This window comes from Pteropus medius, unplaced genomic scaffold (genome assembly GCF_902729225.1).
Source record: "Pteropus medius unplaced genomic scaffold, Ma_sr-lr_union100, whole genome shotgun sequence".
NCBI classification, from domain to species: Eukaryota; Metazoa; Chordata; class Mammalia; order Chiroptera; family Pteropodidae; genus Pteropus; species Pteropus medius.
Genome location: NW_024356333.1, coordinates 2010367 through 2037681, shown reverse-complemented (window position 1 = coordinate 2037681; position 27315 = coordinate 2010367). Strand labels below are relative to the sequence as shown.

Here is a 27315-nt window from a genome sequence, read left to right as displayed (position 1 = left end):
ATGGGAAGATTTTTATAGTGCTGACAGAAAATAGTGTCCCAACTAGAATTCTATACAACAGTAATTACTTTAAATACAAATTTATCAAAAACTCCAATTAAAATATAAGATTTCAGACCGAATGAGAAAATACTATTAGCTACCTATATGAACCTTGCCTTAAACATAGGGACCCATAAACGTGGAGAGCGAAAGTATAAATAAAGATGTACTATACAACTACTATACAAAAAGGTTGAGGTAGCAATATTCGTATGATGAAAAATAAGCTTTAAGTCAGTAGGCATTTCTACAGGTTAAAGGGATATTTTTAAATGATATAGAAGTCATTCCATCAGGAAGCTGGATTACAATTCTAAATCTAAATGCGCCCAATAACATAGTGTCAAAATACATAAAACAAAAATGGACAGAACTAAAAGAAGAAATAGGCAAATCCTTAATCATAGTGAAAGATTCCAACACAACTTTTTCAAGAGCTGATAGAACAGGTAAATAAGATGTTGGTAAGGATGTGGAGAATCTGAATAACAGAACCAATGTGATCTAATTTATATACAAAATGTATATATAAATTACACATATCTATGTATATTGTGTGTGTGTGTGTGTGTGTGTATATATATATATATAAATTATTTTCACAAAAATAAGACACGAGCAAGAGGGAAAGATCTTGTGATAAAGAAGGGGACACAAAGCAGTCCTGGATGTTCTGTTTTTGAGCTACGCAGTGGGATAGGAGTATCTATAAGTATTAATTAAACTGTACTAAATTGTACCTATATAAGTTCATATATGCTTTTCTGCATGTATATGTCACTGTTAAAAATCCATTTGTTGCTACTTTTAGACACTGCTGGTGAGGGTGCCCATCCCTGTGTCTTTTCTGGAGAGAAATGTGGCGGTCACTATAAAGGCTTAAAATGTGCAGAGGCAGAAAGTCCAAGTTTAGGAAATTATGCTGAAAGCAAAACCTGGGGAAAAACAGAGCTACATCTCTAACAAGACCCTGTGCAGGGTGTAAATTAGAAACTGCATAGATGCCCGAAAAAGGAGGGTTGGCTCAATAAACTGCAGTAACAGCTGTACAGGAAAATACTATGCAGCCAACGTGAAAGGTGTCCTAAAAGTTTTTTTATTGGCATAAAAAAGTGAGCAAGATTTTTTTAATGCTAAAAACATGATAAAACAGGAAGTAAGAACAGTTTCATTTTTCTCTGAGTATATTGTAAACATATTATCCCTGAAATGACCTATTTGCCTTTTTCTAGACAATTTAGTTAAAAAAAAAAAAGCGACAATTCCAATTCCTCGCGTCACTTAAACAAGAGGTACTTTTCTGAAAAGAAATCGATTCCAACAAGAATCAAAATGGGTCAGTGGAAACAGGTACCGACCGTCCGAATCTCACCTGCTCTGTTCCTGATGGCGTAGCATGGAGGACCCGGCATCCAGGCGGGCGGTCTCACAGCACGGGGACACTGATTCAGGGTCTCTGACCTCTCTGTGTTTCTGCAGAACCAGACAGATTTTCTCACAGAGCTTCTGTCCCTCCTTCACTGGCCATCCCAAGTAGGTTATCACGTTGCTCTTCCAATTGCTAGTAAATAAGAAAAGGGTGAAGGCAGTTATGCCTTGGACGGTGGTGTTTTTTTTTTTTTTTTTTTTTTTTTTGCAGTGCGAGAGAAGTACTCTGCTTGATTTAAGAAAAGAATTTCTTGGAAACACATCACAGAATGGCTAAGCAGCAGAGAACAAGGCTTGGGAAAGCGAGACCACGTCAGTCTGAGATTGCAACAGCCACGTCACTATGAGGCCAGAGTGCTCAGGGAATTGCATCTGGGTGACCCAGAACCAGCCATTCTGGGCACTTTGTCTCTTGTCCAGGGCTCAGATTCCAAGAAGAGAGTGTCTGCATGAGCCATTCGTCTCAGGCCATGTTCCCCTTAGTTGTAGAAGGTGCTGGGTTCCAGTCCTAACAGACAGAATCCACGGAAAACTGGGGTGTTATTAGGGAAGGGGGAAATGGATGTTGAGAAGCCAAAAAAAAAAAACAACCCCCAAAAAACAAACAAAAAATCCCTCCCATATGTTTATAACACTGGTTATTTCTGAGACACTTGCATCCAGACATGTGTAGAAATAGTTGCTGTGTTTACAATATAAAAATAGCCGTTGTCACAACTGGACATAAGAAAGAATGGGACTTCAGGAGTTCAGTGTTTTCCTATTCTTTATCTTTTCCTTCTGCCAAATATCCCTTTGAACACAGTGCCAGGGATGTTTCTCTTATCACAAAAATCAATGTATTATTGGATAAAGCACAGAAAAGCTAGGCCATCGCAGACATTCCAATGAGAGATGTCCAAGTCGTGCGTGCGTGCGTGCGTGCGTGTGTGTGTGTGTGCATGAGCACCAGAGTTTAATATTGGAAAAGAGCTTTGGGGATTACTACAAATATAAAAACATATATATAGGTAGGCAGAACTTGGTAAGTAGTAACCACCCCTGTGTTCTACTCAGGGAGACCCTTTGCGTCTAAGGATTTTATCATCCCTGGCACCATTACCTGGGAAACAAGAAAAACTCCCAATAAAGGCTAGGGTGAGAGCAAGATGTAGCAACTCGTCTTTCAAGTTTGAGGCGGTGTCCTGACATCCTCCGAAACTTAACCGGAGTGGCTGTCATGGAAGTGGCAATTCACATGAGACATGAGGGAAACGGCGCCCCCAGCGAGGACTGTCATTTGGCGACTCCGCCTTCGTTTCTCGGGCATTCAGAGGAACGTTGCCATTTCCACCTGTGTTGGGAGAACGGTGTACGCACATGCGCTTCCCGCCGTGTGTCTGAGCTTCCCAACGCCGTCGGACTCGCCGGGGCCCTTCTCACTGCCGTACAACAGCTGGTCCCCGAAAGTTTTGTTCTTCAGTGGGAACTTTATCCCAAGAAAAAGCGATACTCAAAATATTTAACCTCGGCTACGGCACAGACACCGACCAATCAGAATGGAGGCCAGCCATAAAGAGCCTTTAAATGCCCACCAGATGAAGGAACCTCTCCAGTCCAGGTGGTCAATAGCATCTATGTCATCAATCACTCAACCCAGGTGGTCAACAGCATCTATGTGATCAATCACTCGGCCACTCTGCCATTGAGCCCCTTGAGTTCCCAGAGTGTCAGCCCCCAAGAACTGGGTTTCCACTTTTCTCAGTCCCAAGTAGGACGGGAAGCCAATCCTGCACCCGCCCCCTTTCCTAAAAGGTCTTTTTCCTGTAACCCAGTCCAGTTGTCATGTCAGCCTAGGTGCACTGGTACAGACACAGGAACTGGTCTGTCTACTGAAAAAGATGACATAATCGTTTCCCATGAAGCAGCGGCGATCCAAGGGGACCCAACCAGTGGGCAAGGCACTCTGCTTAGGGAGCTGCGATGATGCCAGAGTGCTGCCCACACTGCACTCTGTGTCACCCGGTCTGTGGTCTGTGTCACTGCAGTCTGCGTCGGGGGCACCTGATTGGCCAGAAGTGCTGGGGGACAGAGGGAGGAAGTAGCCTTCATTTTGGCTTCTGCAGCTGCCAGCAGAGCCATCCCCATGGCTCACACACTAGGGCGACCTCAAAGCGTGGAAAGAGGGTTCAAAGGTCGGGGGTGAGGAGAGAAATAGAAAATGACACAAGAGAAATGCTCACCAAAGAAAAGTGAGACGTGGTGGGACCGAGTCGGGACAGAAGGGCTTGTCCGGAGTGCTCCCCTGGAGCTGCAGGCATGTGGGGGACGAGTGTGGGGACAGCCTGACCTACCAACCCTCTCTTCCCACCTAACTCAGGAAGCAGTGAATTTGAATCAGGGACCTCTGGATGGTGGGTCAAATGCTTTACTCAGAAACAGCCAGTGTTGGGTAATAAGCGTGTTTCGATTCTGAACTTTAATGCAGGGAGCTGAGTTATTACTTCTGAGCTGTCACCACATCTAGCAGCACTGTGCCACTATGATCTGTCACCACTCTACCATGCCCACGCCTTCCTCGCCTGTCCCACGTTCTCCACCTCCACACACCTGGCCATTGCCTGTGCCCGTAGCCCAGCCACTTAGCCACCTTCTCTCAGCCACTCTGAATCACTGGATGTGAGAGTGCAGGTTAGCTGGGCAGTCCCACTGAGCCGAAATTTCTAGAAGGCAATCTATATTTTCGGTAAGGTCACTACGCGATTCTGACAGTCAAGCCGGATAACCTCCGATTCAATGTGTTCCTCCACCGTGGAAACTTCAAAGAGTACCTAACAAGAACTTCTGAAACTCAATTAACGACAGGTAACAGAAGTCACTTGAGAAAACTGACAGACGAAGGAAGGGTGCCGTTAAGAAGGACGCTAAGTCAGGAGGGTCTTTTATCTGCATTTAGCAATAAAGCAAGCCGCCAGCAGGGGGCACCCGGATTTGAACCGGGGACCTGTTGATCTGCAGTCAAATGCTCTACCCCTGAGCTATACCCCCTCACGTGGTAAAGGGCTCCAATTACTCTATTTCAGCTGCGTCACCCAAGCATGCCATAGTGTACAGTACATTCTATTCACTTTTAATCAGCCTATGGAAACTGGCCTACCCATCACCGACTGACCAGAGACCACTCTTCCCGCCACGAGTTCACCTTTCGATCCTCCAGGGACCCCTGGCTTGTCTAACAGGCACTTTTCTACTCTGCAGCCACAACTTGAGTTCCTTCAATAAATAGAAGTCTCTTCCTCTCTCTTCACTCTGTGCCTGGTGGGCAGTGCAGGAGGGAAGGGGGAACGAGGTGAAAGAATCATGGTTGTATTTGTCAGCTATTTCCACAATCATGCTTCATAACAGATCATCCCCCCAAATCAGATGCATGCAACAGTAAGCACTGATTCTCATGTTCACAGGTCATCGGCATGGATGCCAACGAGCAGATCTAGGCTGGGCTGGACCTGGTGGTCTTGCTTCAAACTGTGGGCCCCTCTGTGCTTCCTTCCTCTGCTCCATGCCTGTTCTTTCTGGGGGCAGGCTGAAGGAACAGCAGCTGGCAGGGAAGCTTTCCTCCCACAATAGTAGACTTGCCCAAAGTCAAGTCCAGCGTCACAAGCAGGTTTCGAGCCTCTGCTTATATCACGTGTGCTAACATCCCATCAGTCAAAGCAAGTCACAGGACCAAGACCTGAGTCAAAGGCAGGGAACTATATTCCACTTCTAATGGGAGGATCTGAAAAGTCTTGTGACAAAAGGCACAGACAGAATAAGTGAAGACCTGGGGCCAAAAATGTAACAACCATGGTCTCCCCTCTCAGGTATAATTATTTTAATCTCTCCCGCATGCAAAATGTAGTCAGCTTTATTCCAAGGCACCCAAAACCTCATTCAAAGACCGGGATCTTGCGATCTACATTTGATCCAGGTGAGGCTTCTCTTGACCTAGAGACATATGAACTTAAAAGGCAAGCTATCTACCTGCCACATACCTCAAATCCAGGGATGGTAGGGAGCAGACCTCCCACGTGTAGAGTACTGGAGGCCCAGAGGTCTTCTCATCTCCCAAATGGTCTCAAGTCTCTTTTAGTCCAGGCTTTTGATCCTTCATCAATAAAACTCTCTCAAGAAACATGTGGGTTTCCTGTGTATTTTATTCCATGCCACAAAAACCGTGACCACAGTTCTTTCTGACATATGCTCTCATCCCAGCTCAATTATAAGTATTTAGGGACTTCATGTTTCTGTGAGACCACATCCCTAATCTTTTTAGGAATGCTTTTGTCCAGCTGAGAGGATATACTTGGACAACCTTAATTCTTTGAGTGCTCTTAAGAAAATGCATTAGAGCTTGATTTGCTCGGAGACTACGTCTTACTGGAAGGCTAAAATGGCATCACCTTTGTTTTGAAGAGAATGGTTTAATTTTTTCTGACTATGCAATTTTTCAGCTCTCTATATTGCCTCTAAATTGATGACAAAGCAGTAATTTCTCTTCTGAATTCGAATCTTTTTTGTAGTACCTAATCAAAAACAGCCTATAAAAGACAGCTTGTGCATTCAGCATTTTGCCTTGAACTAACCTACCCCCAATTCCACAGGTGTATTTGCTGCCTTGCAGGTTACCATGAGCCTCCTTGCTATTTTCCCAGCTGACTGGAACGGCTTACCTTGCCACCCACTGCTTCAGATAGTTTAGACTTTTGTTACAGCAGGAGCTCCCTTCTACATATCCATGTCTGTATTTGTCAGTCTTATTCACAATAATGCTGCATAACAAGCTACCCCCAAAGCCAGTGACATACAACAATAAGCATTTATTCTCATGCCCATGGGTTTGCAGGTTGGATGTGAATTAGCTGGTATAGGATGGGCTTGGTTGGGCGGGTCAGATGCAAGCTGCGAGTCTAACTGGCCTTGGCTCTTCTCAGGAAGTTGGACTCAGGGTTGGACTCTGTGTCTACGCCGGGGCCCAGGCTGAAGCAGAGCAGCTCACAGGGTGAGCGCAGCTCATGGTAACGGTGGAAGTGCCAGCGGGCAAACCCGACTTCGTAAGTGGATCTCAAGCCCCAGCCTGCATCACATCCGATAACATCCTGTTGGCCAAAACAAGTCACACGGTGCTGGGCCAGTTATCAATGAATTGAGTCTCAGCTCCAAATTCGCCCTTTAATTTTGGCTCCGGGATAGCCGACTGGATTCTTTAAGCATTTCTCCTTAAAGTGAGCACGATGCTAACAGTTGTCAGTAGAGAGCGCTGGAGGTATGTTGCAGGAAAAGGGAGGCTTCTCTCCCAGTTCCTGTGGCAGGTTTTTGCTTTCACTACCCCCCCCCCCGCTCCCCGCCCCCCGGCTTCTGCTGTGTGGTTGCTCAGTGGTGCAGATGTGTGATGACACCCGGGGGTGCTCTGCCCCAGGCACACACCCAGAGAATAAAGACTCTTCGTGACCCAGCAGCCCCAGCTAGACAGGTACCCCACCCTAACTCCCTCTCCGCACCCGCCTGCAGCCTTGGCTTACTTCTGCCAAGTCTGGTTCCCACGGCCTCCGTGTGCGGTCATTGCACACTCCAGGCCTCACACTCCCAGTGGCTCACTGTGCCCCCGAAGGTTGCCTCCTGCTTGTGTAGCAACTGTGAACAGGTGGGGTTGGGACAACCGGGTGTGCAACAACCATACCTATCCAATGAGGTCTGAATTCTAGCTTTAGGGGAAGGCTCCCCCTTCCAAATTTGCCCTTGCTTAGGTCCCTCACTCCAAGGGTACCTTTAGAGTTTTCCTTGCACCTTTATAATTACACTCCTTTAATAGCACAGTAATACTTTATATTAAACTTCTCCTGTTTAAGTGACTGTGTGGCTTCTGTCTCCTGGTTGGCCCAGACTGATACATACGGCCCAGCCCAGAGAACACAAAAACAACTGAAGACATTGCTATTTAGCAGACTGTGGTATCAGGGAAGCCATTTACCTGTTTATGGCAATAAAGCAAGCCGCCAGCAGGGGGCACCCGGATTTGAACCGGGGACCTGTTGATCTGCAGTCAAACGCTCTACCCCTGAGCTATACCCCCTCGCGTGGTGACAGCTCCTCCTTACCCCATTTCACCCGAGTCACCCAAGCATTCCGTAGCGCACAGTAACTCCGGTTCATTCCTACTCATCCTATAAAACTGGCAGACTCAGCACAGACTGGCCACCCTTCTGTGGGAGAGTTCACCCACGAGTTCACCCTTCCATTTCCCAGAGCCCCCTCATTTGTTTAATAGGCACGTTTTCACTCTAGCCACAACCTCAAGGGCAGGCTCCGGGTAGGGTGGCACCGGGTTTGAGAAGCCCAGGCCCCTCCTTGGTTCCTTCCCTCCTCCCCCTGCTCCGCTTGACCTGCCCCCTCCTCCCAGCCTGTCCCCCATCCTCCCCTCCTGCCAGGCTTCTTCACATGTCGCACTGTCCGCTCTTTCCCCTTCTCCCGGGCCTAGCCCCTGCTTGAGGCCGGCCTCTAAGGGCCTGGCTAAACTCAGGGGAGCCAGCCCCCGAGCGGCGGCAGCCCCTAAATCCAGGGCAGCACAACCAAGGAAGCTATGGCGAGGCCTCCGGGCCTGACTCACCCGGCCCTGGTCTGGTGTCAGAAGTCTCTTTCTCTCTGCCCACAGGGGGAGAGCCGAGCAGCCCCCGTGCGCGCGGGTTTTCCTGGGCAGACCTCCACCCACACAGTGAGGACACACACCAGTCCTTCCTGAAAGGCACCAGGCCCTAAAGACACCAAAGATTTAGAGGAAGGACAGTAACCTCAGGGGTATGTCCCATGGCATCAAAGACCTGTGAGATTCACTTGAGGGAGACACAAAGGGCACTGAGCTATGCGATGGAAGATTCGAGCAAAAGTGGGTGGGTGGGGGATTCTTTTCTCATTCCTGTGCAGCTTACTTATATCACTACTTTGTTATGTAGGCAACACTTCGCTTTAAAAATATCATCTAAATTCTAAGCAAGGTATATTTCAGTGAGATCAAAACATCCCTCCACCATGTTTCCAGTGTAATTAGCCTGCCACCATGTTGCTGGCTGCTCGCCCAGCCTATAAAACAGCGTCTTTTCATTAGGAGATGCAACTGGAAAGTCATGCACCCTTACCTTTTAGCAGCCAGGTTCTCCCAGGTGAGGCAAAGTCCAGTCGGCAGAGCCGGTTCCTGGCCTCCAGGCCTGAAGATTTGGCCCTTGTTCCCGAGTCCACTGAATAAGCCCTGGGTGGGGTGTGAAGATCCCACTCCTTTCTGATCAGTGTCCTACTGATAGATAGGACGACGGTTCCCAAGGTCTGGGAAGTTCTTCCTACTGCTAGTCTTGCTAATTATTAAAATGTAGTACAGTATTTTGCAGCCGCTGCTGTAACCTCATGATAAGTTTAGCCAACTGCAAAGAAGAAATCAACAGGTAACTAACCAAACAGTATATGAAAGCAATGGCTAAACCTCCCTTTGGGGACACAAAGATTTAGATGTGAACCTTGTCTCCTTCATCTGTTGTAAGTAAGTAAAACTATCTAACAACAACCACTTCTCATTCTTGAACAGCCCGAGTGCGAACCCCTTGAATTCGGTAATGACCTTCCCCACGAGACACAAGGATACTGTGAAGTGAACTGACATTCAAATTCAGCAACCCACAGGATCAAACCCTACTTTTGGTTTGAATTTTTTTTTTTTTCCCAGTTTATTCAGTGGCAAAAGATAAGACTCTCTACACTTGACCTTGGCTCGAGTAGAAGGTTTACACACTTGAGCTCCATTTTCTTCTTTGAGTTCCAGTGTCGATAGAATTAGCCACTCTACAGTGCCTCCTGGTGTTCTACGGTAACAGGACACCAAGGCCTGGCCCTCACTGGGCTCGTCATTCCAGGTGACCCAGGCAATATTCAACTCAGCTTTGTCATCGTGTGTCAGGGACTGCCAGGTTCCAATTCCCAAATAACCTGCCAGATGTTCACTGCCTTTAGCCCCTGAAAAGCCAGGTAACCACTGCCATCTTCCCCTCACTTCCTGCACCCCACTCCTGCCTGGTAGCGATTTCACACTGTCAGCATTCTGTCTCAAAGATAAAAACTGACAACGGCTAATTGAAATAAGGAAACTGTTGGTGGAATGTCGAAAATCTCATGGCAGCAAAGGAACCCTGGGGCTCTGCACTCGATGATGGGCAGGATTAAAGGGGTGCCAGGTGGTCAGACCCATTTACCCCAAAACAGCATCCTGAGCGGATGCCCCACTGGACACGGGCTGCAGCCATCAGCCCCACTGCCAGTGCCAGAGCTCTGGCTGCCCCGGAATACGTTCTGAACCTTCCTGCTTCCGTGTACTTCATTCCACGTTCCGAGTCTCCACCAGGTATATGTGATGGGCTGAGCTTAGAGCACCGCTAGGGCTTGTGGGAGGACAAAATCCAGTCCTTTTGGCTTTGGTAGTGTAGTTAGGTCCTGGTCTCTGCCAGAATCATAAACGGCTGTGGATCCCCTCAAAAGAAAGGAATTTCAAGTGTTGGGGGTGTAAGAAAGAGAGTCATAAGTACCAATCACGAGTATCCTAAGTGAGAATACAGAATGCTTGAGATCGCGTGGCGCTGCCAGGGCCTGGGGAGGTGCTCTGGCCTGGTCTGCCTCTTCTCTCTTCCTTTCTTGCAGGAAGATTCAGGTGGCTAGAATGCCACCACCAAGTCTGAATAAAAGTGACTGCGGGCCCATACGGTGGAATATTATTCAGTGATGAAAAGAAATGAGCTTTCAAGACATGGAGACCTGACATTGCTATCTGAACGAAGGGTGTTGCTCATTGAAAGAAGCCATTCTGGAAAGGCTCATGCTATATGCTTCCAGTTGTGCGATGTTCTAGAAAAGGCAAAATTATGGAGACAGTAAAAAAAAAAAAAAAAAAAAAAGATCAGTGGTTGTCAGGGATTCACGGAGAGGGAGAGGGGGATGAATAGGTACAGCAGGGGGCATTTTTAGGGTGTGAAATTATTCCATATGATCTTGTAATGGTGGGTACATGACATAATATGTTTGTCAAAATGAAACCGAGATCAAATCACAAAAGACTAGATATACTAGAATTTAGCTTTTAGTTAAAATGATAAAATTAGCCCTTTTAAGAGTTGTAGCTGCTTTGGCTGTCATGAAGCGGCCTGTAGTTTAAAATTAAGAAAGAATGTTAGTCATATCCTGGGGGAACTGCCTATAAAGCGAGTTCCAGAAAAGAATGTAAAAGTATACTTTGCTTAAGATAATAGAAGAATGTGCCTGTTAAGCATAAGATGTAATAAGATGTATAGCTCTGTTTTTCCTAACAAACAATAACTGAGGTCCTGAGATGTATACATAGGTGTGTTTTTCTGCTGTTAAGATAACTTCACTGACCCAAGATGCCAAGATGTCTTGCAGAACTTTGGTTTGTTTGCAAGCAAGAAGACCACAGTCACAAAGACAGCAAGAAGATGTCGCCAGGAACTAAGTAAAGAAAATCCTGAAGCGTGCACAAGAACAGACCAGTCAACACAACCCATGACCCTGAATCCCGTAGTCATGATTTTTTGCCTTTAAAAATCGTCTATCACAAGCCATCGGAGAGTTCTGATTTTAAGTAATAACTTCCTGTTTTCTTTACTTGAAGCCCTGCAAATAAAGTGGCTTTAATTTCTCTACTGCAAATCTTAACGTTTAGTGTTTGGCTTTGATGCGCTTTGGGCGGATGGATCCTCGTTGGGTCCCTTTAAAAAAAAACAAACCAACCATAAAACTGTACAACTCAAAGGGAGGAACTTAAAGTAAACTATAGACTTTGGTTAATAATAATGTATCAATATTCGTTCACAAATTTTAACAAACGTACCGCGCTAATTCAAGATGTTAATAATGGGAGAAACTAGGGAGGTGGACATAAGGGAACGCTGTAATTTCTGTTGAATTTTCTGTTAAACTCAAAACTGCTCTAAAACATAGTCTAGGAATAACTTTTTTTATGACAGCAGGTAGGGGCTACCTGGATTATGAGTCAGAGACGACATGATCTGTGTTCAAATGAGCCACGGATGAGCCCCTGTTGGAATCTAAAAGGCGCCTTTTCACCCGGCAGCGGAACCCGGAACTCCAACGCAGCAAGTCAGCGACGTTTTCCGGGCTCTTCCATAAACCAAGGAGGTCTCACTGGGCCTCCTGACTATGAACTCGGATTGACCAAATATACGCATCCATCACGGAGTCAAGACAAAACCTCTAATTCTAGAAGGCGAATTTTTCCAACAAACCACTTCCTGAGTCAAAAGATGACATGACCTCTTCTTTCCTCTTCTACTTCTTGAAGTTAGACAAATTTTAAGAACCTCTGACACACAAAAGCAGAGTCGCCGATTTGGTGGCTAATAAGGTCTACAGGGACCACCTGCGTAGGTGCAGGGTGGAAAGAAAACCAGTAGGGGGCACCCGGATTTGAACCAGGGACCTGTTGATCTGCAGTCAAACGCTCTACCCCTGAGCTATACCCCCGCACCAGCGTATGCCTTTAAAATAGCATCATTTGACTATGTTGCAATGCCCAGGTAGCCTAATACATTGTAATTGCTATTCATTCTCAGTGAACTGGTGAGAACCTGCAGAACTGCATCACTTAGAGTGACGCCCTCTAGTCACCAACCTCCCCTTCGTTTCCCACAGAATCGCTCGCTTCTTGATGGACGACTTCTCTAGAGACTATACTTCACCTGGGGCTGGGTTTTGTTTCCTCTATGAGAAACTAGTTATCACTCATCCATCTGCTTTTTGTCCTGTGGGTTTATATCTTTTCTATTGCTTTAGTATAATCAGGAAAACGGTTTTTTTAAATGTTGTGTATTTAAGTGAAAATATACACACAAATAAAATAAGGTAAAATTAAATAGATATGACAGACAGATCTTTATTTTAGTAGGAAAAAATCCAGATTCCCCCCCCGCCGCCAGAAGTAAAAAACTATTATTAGAAAAATTAAGTATACATGTTGAAAAGGACTGGGTAACCACTAAAAAATATGTCACTTCGAAACCAGTGGGAGAAAAGTAGGGGTCGGAATGGATAAAGAAAATTAATCATTCCGAAAGAAAATAGAGTAAAGAAGAAAGTATAGGAGGAGCAATAAAAGAAAAGAAAAAAGAAAATAGAAAAAGTAAAATAATAGGATAAGTTCAAATCTATCGTAATGACAAGATATTCTCGAAACAAAAATAAATTTTGAAAATAAAGTGATTAAAATGAATATCGAGAAAATGTTAACCAGAAGAAATATTTACCTAAAGAAAATTTGTTTAAAGCAAAAAAAGTCATTAATAGGAATAGAGGGATTTTCCATTATAATTAAAAGGAACAATTTTTCAATGTATAACAATAATACTGAGCCTTTAAATATCTAAAGCAAAACTTGAAAAATTGGATGATAAATGATAAATCCATAATCACTTGGAGATTTTGACATGCCTCTCTCAGAAGCAAATATATCAATTAGGTGAAAAGATTAGTAAGGCTAAAAGATGTTTAAATAAAACTAAAAATTAATAAAGATGTATATTACACATGTATATTTTTACATACAAAAATGTAAAAATATCTCTCTCACATGCTAGAGAGAGAATATCTTTAAAGAGAGACGACGCAAGCAAGAACTTGAACGAACAAATATAGCAAACCCTGTTTTAAAGCACTTACAGAATATTTGTAGACACTGATCAAGTGCTAAGACAGCAAAAAAGCCTGAAAAAACGCTCAGGAATCACTATCATACAAACATTAGGAAATTCTAATAAAATTATATAAAAACTCCACATTTTTTTATTTGGAAACAGAAGGTACACTACCAAATAACTCATAGGTTAAAGAAAAAAAACATATTGAAAATTACAGTATGATTAGAAGTAAATAAAAGAAAAGCAGTATATACGAAAGACTTCTTTAAAGCACTATTCAAATGGATATGTTTGACCAAGAAAAAAAAAAATAACGAGCTGATCATTCAACTTAAGATTATAGAAAAATAACAGAATAAAGAATGACAATACTAGAAAATAAAAAAGATAAAAAGAGCAATTAATAAAACAGATACCTAGAAAATAACAAAGAAGAACAAATAAAAGTTAGTTTCTTGACACGACTTATAAATTAGACAAAGCTCTGTCAAATCAATTAAGAAAAAGACGGAACACACAAATAAACAAGAATAAGGAAGAAAAAGGGATATAAGTATAGATAACGTAGAGATTTTTAAACTCATGAGATACTATAACCAAGATTATAACAATTATAAAAACTTAGATGAAATGCACATTTTTAAAAGAAATTGAATAAATAATCGAAGATTTCCATTCAAAAAATGGAAAAAACTAAGATGACTTTATAGATGATTTCTACACAACTTTCAAGGAACGGCTCATTCCTCTCTCTCCCAGAAAATCAAAATTTTCTGGAATTTATTTCAGTACATAAGGCTAGTATAACATCATCTCCGAAGTCAGGGAAAATGCAAGAAAACAGATGAATTTCACTTAAAAAATAAATGCACAAAATCTTCAATTAAATACTAGCAAATTGAATCTAACAGTGCTTTAAAAAAATAACTATTACCAAGGAGGATTTTTTTCTAGGAATTTAAGGATGGTTCCACATTAGAAAACTGATTTATGAAAGTATTAAAAAATTGATTTATGTAATCTACCACATTAACATATTACAGGAGCATGTGTTAATAGATATCTCAAGAGATAAGGATAAAGGTGATAAAATTCAATATCTAATCATGCTTAAAAAAGCTCATAATGAATTCAGAATAGAAATAAATTTCCTTAATCTGATAAGTAGAAACTACTATAAACCTCCCACAAATAAAATACATGAGAAGCAGTCCTGTTAAATTCAGAAACAAGGATGCTAATTATCACCCTTACTATTCAATATTGTATTGGGGATCCTAGCCTCTATAAAGAAAGAAAGGAAGTAAGGGAGGAAGGGAGGGAGGAAGGAAGGAAAGAAGGAAAGGGAAGAGAGGAAGGAAGGATAGAAGGAAGTTAGGAAGGAAGGAAGGAAAGAAAGAAAAAGAAAGAAAAAGAGACCAACAGTCCTTATTTGCAGATATTATGATTGCCAACAGTGAAAGTAGAGAAAAATTTTAGAACCAACAACACAGTTCAGCTAGATTGCTCAATGTAAAATCAACAAACAAAAATGAATGTCGTTCTTCATACACCAGCAGTAATCAGCTAGATAATGAATTAGGGTAAAAATCTTATTAACAATAACAAAAATCATAAAGTAACTAGAAATACATGTTCTAGTTCTAGAAATAAAGTAATACATGTTCAAATTCCTTATTGACAAAATAACAAAATATTACTGAAAGATAAAGGAAACCTGAATTAATGGAGATATACCATATTCATGGATAGGTAACTCAATATTTGAAGGATGTCGGTCCCCTGCAATTCAATCATTTGGTTCAATATAATATCAGCAAAGGTTGAAAAAGACTTTAGTAGAACTTGAAAAAACAGGTTTAAGACTAGCTGGGACAATTTAAGATACGAAAACAAGAAGATAGGACCTGTCTTACCTCATGGCAAGACTTACAAAGTGAATGTAATTAAACTAGTGAGCATAGGAATAGACAAATGAATGCAACAGGATGTGTGACCTATGCATATGTGGGAACTTGGTATATGAAAGGGTGACTGATGGTCAATTTTATGAGCTGACTTGAGTGGAATAAGGGATGCTCAGATAGCTGGTAAAACATCACTTCCGGGTATGTCTGTGAGGTTGTTTCTGGCAGCGATTAGCATTTGAATTGGTAGACTGAGTGAAGAAGACAGCCCTCACCAGTGACGGGCATCATCTAAACCTCTGAGGGACCAGCAGAACACAGAGGACATCCATTTTCTCCTGCCTTGGCACATCGGTGCTCTTGGTTCTCTGGCATTCTGACTCGGACTGGGACTTACACTATTGGGTCCCCAGGTTGCCAGACCTCTGTTTCAGAAGGAACCTCGCTACTTTGCTATCCTGGGCCTGCAGCCTGCAGAGGACAGACAAGGGACTTCTCGGCCTCCATAATCGGTGAGCCAGTTCCTCAGAATTAATAAATCTCTCCTCACCTATGTATATGTTCTGTTTCTCTGGAGAACACTAACTATATGTCCTAATTTGCTTGGGACAGTCTCAGTTTATGCTTGTGGTCCCAGCACAGATGGGAATAACATTCCCTTTCACTCTCAAAAGTTTCCTGGTTGGGTGACAAATGCATGGCGCCTTTGTCATGTAGCCCCACGTGATGCGAGTGGAGCTACAAAGTGGCAGGTGAAATACCAAATTGTTCAATAAATGGTACTGAAATAACTGGTTTTCCATTAAAAAAAAAAAAAAAGACCCTTATACAGAACGGTAGATTCTAGATGAATTAAAAGCCTAAATGTGTGTGGGGGGGAACCTTAAAAATTATTTGAATTAAAAATAAGAGGCTATAACTCAGAGAAGGAAAGGATTTCTTAAACGACACACCAAGAAAACTACTTTTAAAAGGATGGATCGAATTGTCTTCAGAATAAAAAGTAAAATATGATATTTTAAAATGAGGGAATAGTTGTTTCTTGTGGTGAGAGGCATGATATCATTTACCGTTTTTCACCAAATTATCTTTATCTGGCTTAATGACAGCTGGCTTGGACCATAGGTCCAATTTCCACACCTGGAGAGTTCATTTCACATTTCTTACTTCTCCTAAGTTATGACAACTTCAAGGTCAGAAGTAATTGTCGCAAGTGTTTGGCGATCCTGGCAGATAGTTATGGGCATTCAAATTTCTGCTTTCAGCACTGACCTGTCCATTAATTACCCTTCAGTCTGGGATTATCCCAACATGGGGACAGCCGTGAGTGGATTTCTCATCAATTTTTTTGGCTTTCAAAAGTATTTCTTTAGATTCTTTTATAGGATTTGGATGTCGTGTTTAAATATGCCTAGTAATACACCATTCACTACCGTGCATGAAGAAAATCACCATGCACTGGGAAGAAGCTAAACACAACTATTCAATGCTGTGTGCCACAGACAGGGCTTCCTAACCCAACAACAAAAAACCATGGTACTGAAGTGACAGAGCCTGGGTATTCAAAATACACAACACCTGAGATAGTCCACCTGAGCCCTGCCTCTCAGTGTCAGAGGAATGGCCCTTATTGGCATTTTGAGGAATTGTTTTTATCCTTATCTCCTTTCCAAAACTCATGCAAGCACTCTTAATAGCCAATATATGTCACTGTGGAAACGCAGAATCACGTATTCCCTCCCCATCTCTTTAGCCGAGATGCTGAAATGATGTCTATTTAGTGGCTGCCATTTTATCAATGATAATTTTTGCCATTTCCTTCCACAGTGATCAAGATTTATTTTTTCCCTCCAAATGAAGCGGCATGGGGATTAGCAATCAGGGGCAAGCTCTTCTGTCTGGCGCTGCCTGTCTTTGTTGCAAATAGCTGGGCAAGGCAGAGCCGACCCCAACACTCCCTGTCTTCACGGCTCATCAGATGAGTGTTAATCAAACGAAAGGTGTCTTTTCTGGTGGCGGGGCTTGTCAGTGATGAACAGAATAAAGAGTAGAGAGGCACTTTCCCCCATCTGTACACACATATGCCGAGGGCTGATTCAGACTCTGCGCGTCAATAATTGCACCCAGAATTAAGAAAGGATTTGTTAACCCACACACAGAAGAGTCATTGTTTTGCCACAATGCAATCTGCAATGCAACAGATGACACTTTTTCTGTTTTCTCTCTCACCTTCATATCCATCATTAATTACACACCTGGTTTACCATTGTCTTGTCAACAGTGTGATTTATAAAGAATTTTGCTATCCCTGTGTTAGGACAAGGCTCTCAAGCTCTAGGCTTTCTTACTAAATGCGATTCTTGCTAAATGTTAAAATATAGCATAGTATTTTGCAGATGCAGCTGTAACCCACTGAGCTTGACTGAACCCAACAAGAGGCAAAAGAAGAAATCAACATGTAATTAACCAAATCAGGATAAGTTTATCCAACTGCAAAGAAGAAATCAACATGTAATTAACCAAATAGTGTATGAAAGCAATGGCTAAGCCTTCCCCCTTGGAGCCAGCTTTGGATGTGAATCCTCTGTCTCCTTTACTTGCTGCAAATAAATAAAACTACGTAAGGACAATCACACTTCCTGAACAGAGCACCCCAAGCAGCAAACCTGTTGAGTTTGTCAATAGCCGGAATACAGAGCATCCACTCTTGGCCCCTTCCCTCCCATTCTCTGCGGTGTAGTCAGAGGAATCCAAGGCTGCCTTTCTGCCCCCATTTCCATGAGATATTGCTGGTTCTAGTAATAAATTCTCCCTCTTTTGGCTTCAGCCACCAGCAGGTTGTTTTTGTTACTTGCCACACGGTTTACCACTGAGTGAGACAGCTCTGCCTTGGCAGGTTTCTATGGAGAGGTCGAAGGCAGGAGGGAGAGCTTGGGGATGCAAAGACCTTCCTGAAGTGGGGAGGGAGCGTGAATGGAAGGGCTTATCTTTAAGAAAGAAAGGACAGCAGAGGAGAGGGGAAGGTGGAGTGTGGATGGGTGAGGACATGGAAACCTTTGGAATGTGGGGCATGAGGAAGCTGAGGCCAAGAACAGGGTTTGATTTCTTCATTGTTCTATCCCAGGGTCTAGCACATCTGGTGCATGACAGATACTTGAATGACAGTTAAATGAACGAGGTAAGGTCAATAGGCTCTGGGTTTTTTTGCTGGTGGTGGTTTTTGTTTGTTTGTTCGAAGCAGAAGGCAAAAGCAGGTGCTTCTTCTGTGAGAATAAGAGGTGATGGGAGATGGGGAGGAAGGAGGAAGGTTGTGGGTAAGCCTGGAGCCTGGTGAAGGGAACTGAGTGGTGGTTCAGTGACTAGTGGTGTTGCTAGAGATGTCTCCTGCCCCATTATAATGCTTCTCCCTTCACTGGCTGAATATCCGGGTCCTCTCAATACAGTATTGCTTCCTGGGTAAGTTCTAGAAAAACACTGATGACTTTCACTTCTCTACCAGAATGCAGAAGAGGAATAGATGAAAATTTTAGGAAACAAACTATGTGCCAGGTGCATAATTTCTCCAGGTTAATTTCATGTTGTGGGACGATCCACTTCAGTTAGTGTCTCTCAGCTTATGCTGAGATACAGGCCATGTCTGTATCTCCCCCGCAGCCACCACGGCCTCATAGACACCTTGTCCTCAGGAAGTCCACACCCACAGTCTTCCTCTTTCTCTTCCGTGCCTGTGAGTGGTACTGTCAGCTTTCCAGATCCCCAATCCAGACACTTGGGAGTGACCCCAGACACCCTTATGCTCACTTCTTAATAGTCACCGCAGGTCGGGCCTTGCACCATGTAGGCCTAAGCTGCAGATGTCTCGGTCAGCATTCCCCCCAGTGCCTGGCCAAATTCTCCATTGCCATTCCCTCCCATACTCATACCTCCTCTGGAATGCTCCCCCTCCAGCCAGGCCCACCCCAATAGCCTCAGCTCCCCGGCCCCTCCCCATGCAGCCCCCAGGCAGCATAAGCCTCCTTCCTGCTAGAACAGGCCCTCCACTCCATCAGATAGCAGTTAGTCCTCTACTGGTTTGTCCGCCCACTAGGGAATACAGAGCTGGTATTATTCACCGTCAGAACCCAGTGCAGGTTCTGGCTCACGGTCAATGCTCAAAAATGCTCTAATCTCCTCATACTGCCCTGAAATTCATCTTCTGCTCAGTGCCCCACAGTGCCCAGTGCATAGCAGGATCTCAAGAAAGGGAAGTTGAATAGAAGCTCGAAGAAACCTCCCCAAATCAAAAATGTTCAGATGCATCTAGGAGGAAAACTTCAGGTTTCTGTATCTCAATCTAGAGACTCTCTTTTGTGGGGACAAAGAATCCTCATGTCTTCTGTTTCTTCATCTGCAACACAGGAATAATAATACAACCCCCCCCACCCCCCGCCCGCCCACTCCACCACTGAGCTAGTTTTCTGAGACACACTGGGCTTTTCAGCTCACATCCGCCTGCTCCAGATGGAAGAGTGGACTTCCTCCTTCACTCGCTTGAACAACATTTCCCCATAATGGGGAGCCAGGAAGAAGGCTTCTTGAGTTTTAGCTTCCTAAATCATAAAATAGAAAGAGGGCTAACCGAGGACAAAGAAACCATCCCAGTGGTCCCAGGCAGGCACTGGGAGGAAAGGGAGAGGGACCCCAGCACACTGGGCTTTTGCGGAACGTGCAGAAGAGGCAACAGTGAACAGATGCCTTGGGTGTGGCTGCCACTGCGCATGGGCCTGGTCTCAGATGTCTGTTGGTCTAGAGCAGCGGTTCTCAAACTATGGCCCGGACCAGCAGCAGCAGCATTACCTGAGAACTTATTAATAAAAAGCTTTTAGGGTGGGACCCAGTCGCCTGTGTTTTAATAAGTTCTCCAAATGATACTGATGCACCCTAAAATTAAGGACCACTGGTCTAGAGCAGATTTCAGAGGATGAGCAGTTTGACGGCGGTCCTTGGTTTTAATGCCGGCTCTCCCCACCAGCTCTGGCTGGGCCTGAGACTAGGGCTTGAATACCCAGCCTAACCCCATCCTTGGGTGTTTCAGTACCCGAGTCTTCCTGCAGGTGGCGCAAGAGGAAGCGGATGTAGATCTATGACAGGTGATTCTCAAAGTGGGGTTTCGCGGCTCCATAAGGAGTTTGTTCCTAATCCCAGATCATATCTGCATGTTTGACAAGCGCTCAAGAAGATTCCCAAGTACAGGAAATCTGAGGATAGGCCCGAAGGTTCCAGTCCGTGCACAAGGTCAATCCTGGTGTCCCACAGTAGCTTTTCCTTGTGGTCCGTGAGCTGCGTGGCACATTCACGTTCTGCTGAGCCCACATTCTAGTCCCTGTGATCATCTCGAGTCTGCATAAATCTATTCAGATGGCTCCACTTATGTAGCCTTTACATACTTTGACTGATGGAAGGTAGGGACAAGAGGAAGATAAAATAGTCATTGGCTTAGTAGTAGGGAACTAAACCCAAAGTCAAGAAGAGTGGATTCAAGTCCTGATCCTAGCGATAAGGAGCTCGGTAGCCTTGAATCTGTTTTCAGATGTCCACTGTGAAGGACACAGACTAGAGACTCTGAAGCCCCTTCCAGCTATAAACATCAGTGTTGGTGCTTTTCCAGGAAGGACAGGCAAGCAGCTACAGCTAGGGGAACCTGTTTGTTTCGCATCAGAGAGAGAGAATTGCAGTGAGGCAGGCTTGGCAGCTTCCAGGAGGCCCAGCCCAATTGAACATCAGTGGCAAAAATTTATAGGCATACTGGGCATGGCCACACAGGTGAAAGGTATTACTTAGGCCCCAGCTTACATCAGGGGGTATAGCTCAGGGGTAGAGCATTTGACTGCAGATCAAGAGGTCCCCGGTTCAAATCCGGGTGCCCCCTGCTGGCTTCCACTTTTGCTTACTAGAGCTAGTGTTGATTTTTCAGCTTCTCCTGATACTGATCCTTTCCAAATCTGGGAGAAAGTCAAGGGTAACTTCTGTCACTGAGCACCACAGTCCTAGAGTGATAGGTTTCTCCAACTCAGACTTTTTAGTTCACTTACCACAGGTCTTATTCTATATAGGCTGGTTTAGGTTCACTTTTCTACATATTTTCATTGCCCCCAGTCAGTAGTGGGCTGGTAAATGTTTAAGAACCAGCTCTTGGGGGAGGGGAGCATCACCGATTTTTAGTGTTTCTTAATTTCATGGTGATAATAATCTCACCAAGGCCAATGACAAACTACAAACATAAGATCACTGAATATGGAGGTGGGAAGTCATGCTCACAAGAGATTCTCTGGTTCGAGCCTGCTCAAGCACACTACTGTCCCTAAATCCATCTTCCCTGTAGAGGCATGGCTCTTTGACCCCCAGTCTATCCTAACAATGCTTACTGACATCAGAGCAGTGGCTAGCACCCATCTGTTCATCCGCGAAATCACCCATTCGATCAAGACATATTTGATTCCTACTCAATGCCAGACACAGGAAAGAGAGAGCTGAGAAAGTACTCTGCTGAAAAACAGTCAAACCACACAGAATTCCGCTGATGAAACCTGACTTTTCATGAGCTCACCATGCAAAATAACAAAATATATGATGAATCAGTCTACCATGAGTGAAAGCCATCAGATGAAATAAAGAATAGCGGAGAGCAGAATTATCAGATAAATACTAAAAAGTAAGTATGGTTAAAATAATTAAAGACATAAGGAATTGAATATATGAGAACATGTGATTTTTTAAAAGGATGAGGCAGATTCATTTAAAATAAAAAATACAATAACTGAAGTTAACAGTATAACAGCAGATTAGAGAGAGAAAGAAGAGAGATTTGGGAGTGAAATAGAATATAAATTTACCAAACAGAATATAAAAGGACCTAGAATGAAAGAGAAAGGTCTAAAAAAAAAAAATACAAAATATAGAAGAGTGGCAGAGAGAGGCCTAAGAGAGACAGAGGATAGAATGAAGGGTTCTGAAAATGTTCACATATGAATTCTACAAAGAAGAAATATAAAGGGGGAAAGGCAATGTTAAATGATAAAATGGTCCTTTTCCAGACTTGTATAAAGACATACCTCAGAATTAGGAATCATGAGTTTTATGAAAAGTAAATAAAAATAAGTTCACACCTATGCACATTGCAGTGAAACTTCATAATACCATAGACAAAGGGATGATCGTAAAAGCAGCCAGACAGAAAAGACAAATCAAATGCAGAGGAATAATAACGAGACTGACAGCAGACTTTTCTATAGAAGCAACGAGAGTCAGAAGACAATGGAATAAAATACGAAAAGTGCAAAAGACAATAACATAATTTAGAATTCACTACTCAGTTTAAATATAATTCAGGAGTGAGCAAAAAATAAGAAATTTTCATATAACTGAAAGCATTTACTTCGAACATATTCTTGCTGAAAGAACTTTAAAAAGGCATACTTCAGAGAGAAAAACACTGAACCCAGAGGAGGAAGGAAGAGACAAAGAAAAAATAGTAAACAAAGATACTACAGTCATGTGCCGCTTAACAATGGGGATATATTTCTAGAAAGGCTTCATTGGGTGATTTTGTCACTGTGTGAAAATCACAGAGTGCACTTATACAAACCTAGATGGCATAACCTACTACATTCCTAGGCTATATGGTATAGCCTATTGCTCCTAGGCTACGAGCCTGTACATAATGTTATTGTACAAAACAACATGAGATTAAATCAACCACAAGAGAAATAGATGCAATCCAGAGATGGGGTAAACTCGAGATGTATGAGGCTGCTGCTGGTGGAACATAGCATAGTTTTACAGCAAACTTAAAAAAAAGTACAGAGAGTATACTCTAATAATAACAGGTATAGTATAGTAAATACATAAACCAGTAACATAGTCGTTTAAACCAGTAACATAGTCGTTTATTATCATTATCAAGTATTATGCACTATATATAACTAGATGTGCTATACTTTGATATGACTGGCAGTGCAGTAGGTTTGTTTACACCAGCATCACCACAAACACGTGGGTGACATTACAATGGCTACAATGCCACTAAGCGATAGGAATTTTTCAGCTCCATTATATTTTATGGGACCACTGTCATATATGTGGTCCATCGTTGACCGAAATGTCATTATGTGGCACAGTGGCACGTAACTGTAGTGAGCACATTGGTAAATCTAACCAGCATAGTATACACACACACACACACACACACACACATGTACACATGTATATATACGTATATATGTGTATATATGTGTATATACCCACACTGATATGTGTGTGTGTATACATACATATATATATATGTGTATATATATATATGAGAGAGTTGGGGAAGGCTTAAAAACAAGATTTAACTAAAAAGGCAACAATTACACATAAGACAGAAATGGAATTATGTGATTAAACTAATTTACAAAAGTCTTATTTTTGTGGAGTGTGTAAAATTTTAAAGAAGAACCCCAAAAGCATAGAAAAAGAAGGCATAAATTTCAGATCAGTATTTAAAAAAGGTGAATAAAGAAAAATTAATCAATCCAGTTGAAGGAAAGGATGGAGAAAAAGGCACAGAAAAAAGTAGAATCAATAGAAAGCACAAAATAAGATGGTAGAAATTAATAAAAATATATTATCATATATTACATAAAAATATAGCCACAACACATGCAAATGGATTATTTGCCAATTAAGATAGAGACTGTCATATTGTATGAAACAACAACAAAATCTAGCTACATGTTCCTATAAAACACACATGTGAAACATAAATATACAGAAAGTTTGAAAGTAGAAAGATGGGAAAAGATATATCAGACAAAGGTTAACCAAAAATAAAGTTAGTGTAGCTAAATAAATATCAGACAAAATGCATTATAGATTAAAAGTATTCTTAGGGTAATGAGGATTACTATAAAACAATAAAGTGAATACTTCTCCAGGAAAATACAATTCTAGACACATATATACAGTCTCAAAATATATAAAGCAAAAATTGTCAGAAATACATGGAGAATTCTGACGAATGTGAAATCATAATAGATTTTAATACATCATTCTCGGTAACAGAGAGACCAAAAAGGCAAAATATATAGAAGACATAAATAACACAATCAATAAGCTTGATTCAATAACTCCAACTAGATCCCTACAACCAACATTAGAATACGCATACTCCTGTGAAGCAAACATGGAACATTTCCAAACATTTATTGCATACTTGGCCACAAAGCAAGTCTCAGAAAATAAAAAAAAAAAAAAATCAACAGCACACCCTACGTTCTCTTACAAGGCAAAACTCAATAACAAAAAGATAACTTTAAAGAAGACCCACACGTTTGAAAGCTAAAGAGCACTTTTTAATAACCTCATGGGTAGAAAAAAAAATAATGAAAATCAGAAAAGATTTTTAAATGTTTAAATACTTTAAATATTTAAATTAATTGCAACCATTTGCACACGAGGAACAGACAGTACCATTTATCTTTAGAGGAAGCTAGCTACTTTGGGAAAACTGTAGCTGACTGGTTCATCGAAAGCCAATTCATAGAATGACCGGATAGCCAAAGCCAACTATATTAAAAGTTAAACCACTGAATATCGATTAGCAGAAAAACCAATTTGAATTATTGAGAATATTTTAAAAATTTGTTCTATCTGCACTCTCGCCTTTGTCCCTGTCCAGAAATGCCAAATAAACACTTGAAACTGAATTTATGACAGTTCTCCAAAATCATTTTCAATGCAGGTACAGAAGCAGAGATGGATGCAGGAATGGGATAATTTAAGGAATCTTAAAGTTAGGGATTCTGAGACCAAGGGTGGGGTGTAGAGAGGAGCCAAGAGAAGCGACAAGTTACTGGGAGGCTGACCTCAGTGAGAAGGTGGGACACAGGCTCAAAGCACAGGTAAGATACTTACCACAAGGTCCTGTGGCCTTTGGGGATCCTGAGATCAGATGTTGACTTTTAAGTTTTATTTTTCCATGTCGTGAAATCTTCGTGATACCTTCAAATCCTCCTACAGTCGGCCACATGCGCACCGGTCCTGTGTCAATTATTCCTTTGGTATTATCCACAGAAATTTACTGCTACCAATCTAATGTCAAGAGGAGGCCCCAATCTGGAATGAGGAAAGAGGAGAAACTTTATTCAGATGAACAGTTAGGAAACTGACACAGTCTCAGGTGGAAACTGCGGAAACACAGTCTCAGGTGGAAACTGCAGACAGAAGGGAAGCCACTTTTTATAAAGTTCCCACCCTGGTTCCTGATTGGTCCATTTTTATGCAAATGAGGAACCCAAATCTGCACAGCGTAATTGGTCCAAATAGTCCTGATTGGTTGAAGACACCTATTCTGATTGGCTAACTGGTTGTTCTGTAGAGATGGGCAAATGAGGATATAGCTGCGCAGTTCTGATTGGATGGGCAGGTCTCAGCCCATTGGTCAGAGGATTCCAGGAACTCCTTCATAAGGGTGGGCTTAGAGGGCCGGAGTAGTGCAGAGGCTTCGCAGCTCCGTCTGTGACTTCCCTGAAATGGTACCTGTGGTGCAGGAGAAGCCTCTGCCAGCTATGGTTGCTATACTCGGATTAGGGTTTTGGGCCCAGTTAACAACGAGGAGTCCTCCTTGGCAGATACATTCCTTCTTAAGAGCCACAGTATGAAGGAGGAGCCTTTGCCCAGGTGTGGGGCTGGGCAGTGACTGACAGTGGGCTCCTCTCGGCCTTGCCTGGAGGCCGGGCCAAGCCATGTCAATATTGTACCTGAGAGTTCTGGGAGGTGACCAGCAACAAGCCAGCAGAGATTCATGGCAGACCAGAGCTGCTACGGGGACCAATGCTGGGATTGCGTGGTGAGGGGTTCCCTTTCCCCAAAAGTTCCGAGGAAGAGAACCTGTGGGGATGGGACGCAGAGAAGAGGACTCTGGGCAGCGAGCTTCTCTTTCCTGGTACTGTCACCCCACTTCCTCTACCTCTGCGAGCTTCCGTCTTGCAGAGCAGGTTGAGCCCCTCAGGCCCACCTTCTCGGAGCTGTTCTAACGGGTCCGCCTCCAGACCTGAAATGAGGCTCATTGTGTTCAGCCGGGGTTTTCTCCGCGGGAGTCCGTCGCTCTCCCTAGGCTTCCTGCCGGGCAGAATGGTGGGGCCCACGCTTAGTTCACGCCTCACACATTTATTCGAGGGTCTACTACGTGCCAGGAACTTGAGAGGTTACCACAATGAACCAAACAGGCCAGTAAATAGTCACCCAAGATATAATGACACACAGGTCAATGCTGTAGTGAGTGAGGAAGCGGAGTGACAGATCTCAAGATGTGCCACCGTCTGGCAACCACTCTCGCCCACCCACGACCGCGGCCCTGCGCCGTCGGGCCTGCAGCCCCCTCTCCAGCCCTGGAGACCCACTCCCCATCCCAACGCCTCCCGGGGTGTCTTGGTCACGGTCGGTTTAAGAGGTGCGCCCTCTGGAGGAGGCGGATGCCGTTTCATCCGAGCATCCTCACCTGGCACAGAGGATGCGCTCAGTAAATGTTGGATGAAGGAATGGATAAATGGATGGTTGGACGGATGGATGAATGCGTACACGCGTGCAAACACACCCTGAGCTAGCCACCAGGTGAGTCCCGGCGCCTAGCCCCTCCTGGCAGCTTCGCAGGGTCGCCCGCGGAGGCGATGAGTAAGCGGCGCCGCGGCTCCTCCTGGGAAGTGTAGTTTGCGCCTGCGCACCACGGGCCGCCGAGGCCAGGGTTCTCCGGGCGGAAACAGGACCACTCCTGGGATGCGGGGCGAGCCCTCTGCCGCCCCGGCCCCGCCTCCTCCCGCGCCGACCTCTGCCGTCGCCGACGCTGAGGGTCGCGCGGCAGGTCGCGGACCCGGGAGCGAGCGCCTCGGACCGCGCCGGAAGCTGGGAGCGGAGGCTGGGTCCGGGATGGCGCGCCAGGTAATGCGAGCCGGGACCTCGCCTTAAGCCTGGGAGGACGGGCGCTCGCATGCCTGGGCCGGTCCGCTTTGCGGGGCACCGCGCGGCCCCCGGGGGCGAGGAAAGAACCTGGGACCTGCCAACTTTGAAATCGGGTTGTGCGGGGCTGGGCGGGTCCGGTGCGCAGGATTTCGTGTGAAGTCCAGACCTTGGGCGACCTCTCCCTACTCCTCGCCTGCAGTATACACGTACAAGAAATCTCTCCACCTTTGGGAACTCGGTCC

The 27315-nt window shown here is 43.8% G+C and overlaps 1 protein-coding gene, 1 long non-coding RNA gene and 4 other non-coding genes across 10 annotated transcripts in view; 2 read left to right on the top strand and 4 right to left on the bottom strand.

Annotated features, from left to right (window-relative positions):
- Positions 1 to 1400: 1400 nt before the first annotated feature.
- Positions 1401 to 26846, bottom strand: LOC120601460 (uncharacterized). The gene is made up of 3 exons (XR_005652445.1): positions 26616 to 26846; positions 25031 to 25231; positions 1401 to 1603 (listed from the first exon to the last, which is right to left on the bottom strand). It is a non-coding gene; the product is annotated as an uncharacterized LOC120601460 (long non-coding RNA).
- Positions 4426 to 4497, bottom strand: TRNAC-GCA (transfer RNA cysteine (anticodon GCA)). The gene has a single exon. It is a non-coding gene; the product is annotated as a tRNA-Cys (tRNA).
- On the bottom strand, positions 7490 to 7561 carry TRNAC-GCA (transfer RNA cysteine (anticodon GCA)). Its single transcript has one exon. It is a non-coding gene; the product is annotated as a tRNA-Cys (tRNA).
- TRNAC-GCA (transfer RNA cysteine (anticodon GCA)) lies at positions 11950 to 12021 on the bottom strand. The gene has a single exon. It is a non-coding gene; the product is annotated as a tRNA-Cys (tRNA).
- On the top strand, positions 20934 to 21005 carry TRNAC-GCA (transfer RNA cysteine (anticodon GCA)). The gene has a single exon. It is a non-coding gene; the product is annotated as a tRNA-Cys (tRNA).
- Positions 26845 to 27315, top strand: part of KRABD3 (KRAB domain containing 3) — a 22096-nt gene continuing 21625 nt past the window's right edge. For 2 of the 5 annotated variants that reach the window (XM_039861149.1, XM_039861147.1), the window contains exon 1: positions 26846 to 27052. In XM_039861149.1, the coding sequence (XP_039717083.1) occupies positions 26891 to 27052 (162 nt within the window). In that variant the 5' untranslated portion in view covers positions 26846 to 26890. Of the gene's footprint in view, positions 27053 to 27315 lie in introns of all 5 variants that reach the window. The other 3 variants (XM_039861148.1, XM_039861150.1, XM_039861151.1) reach the window with 3 other exon arrangements.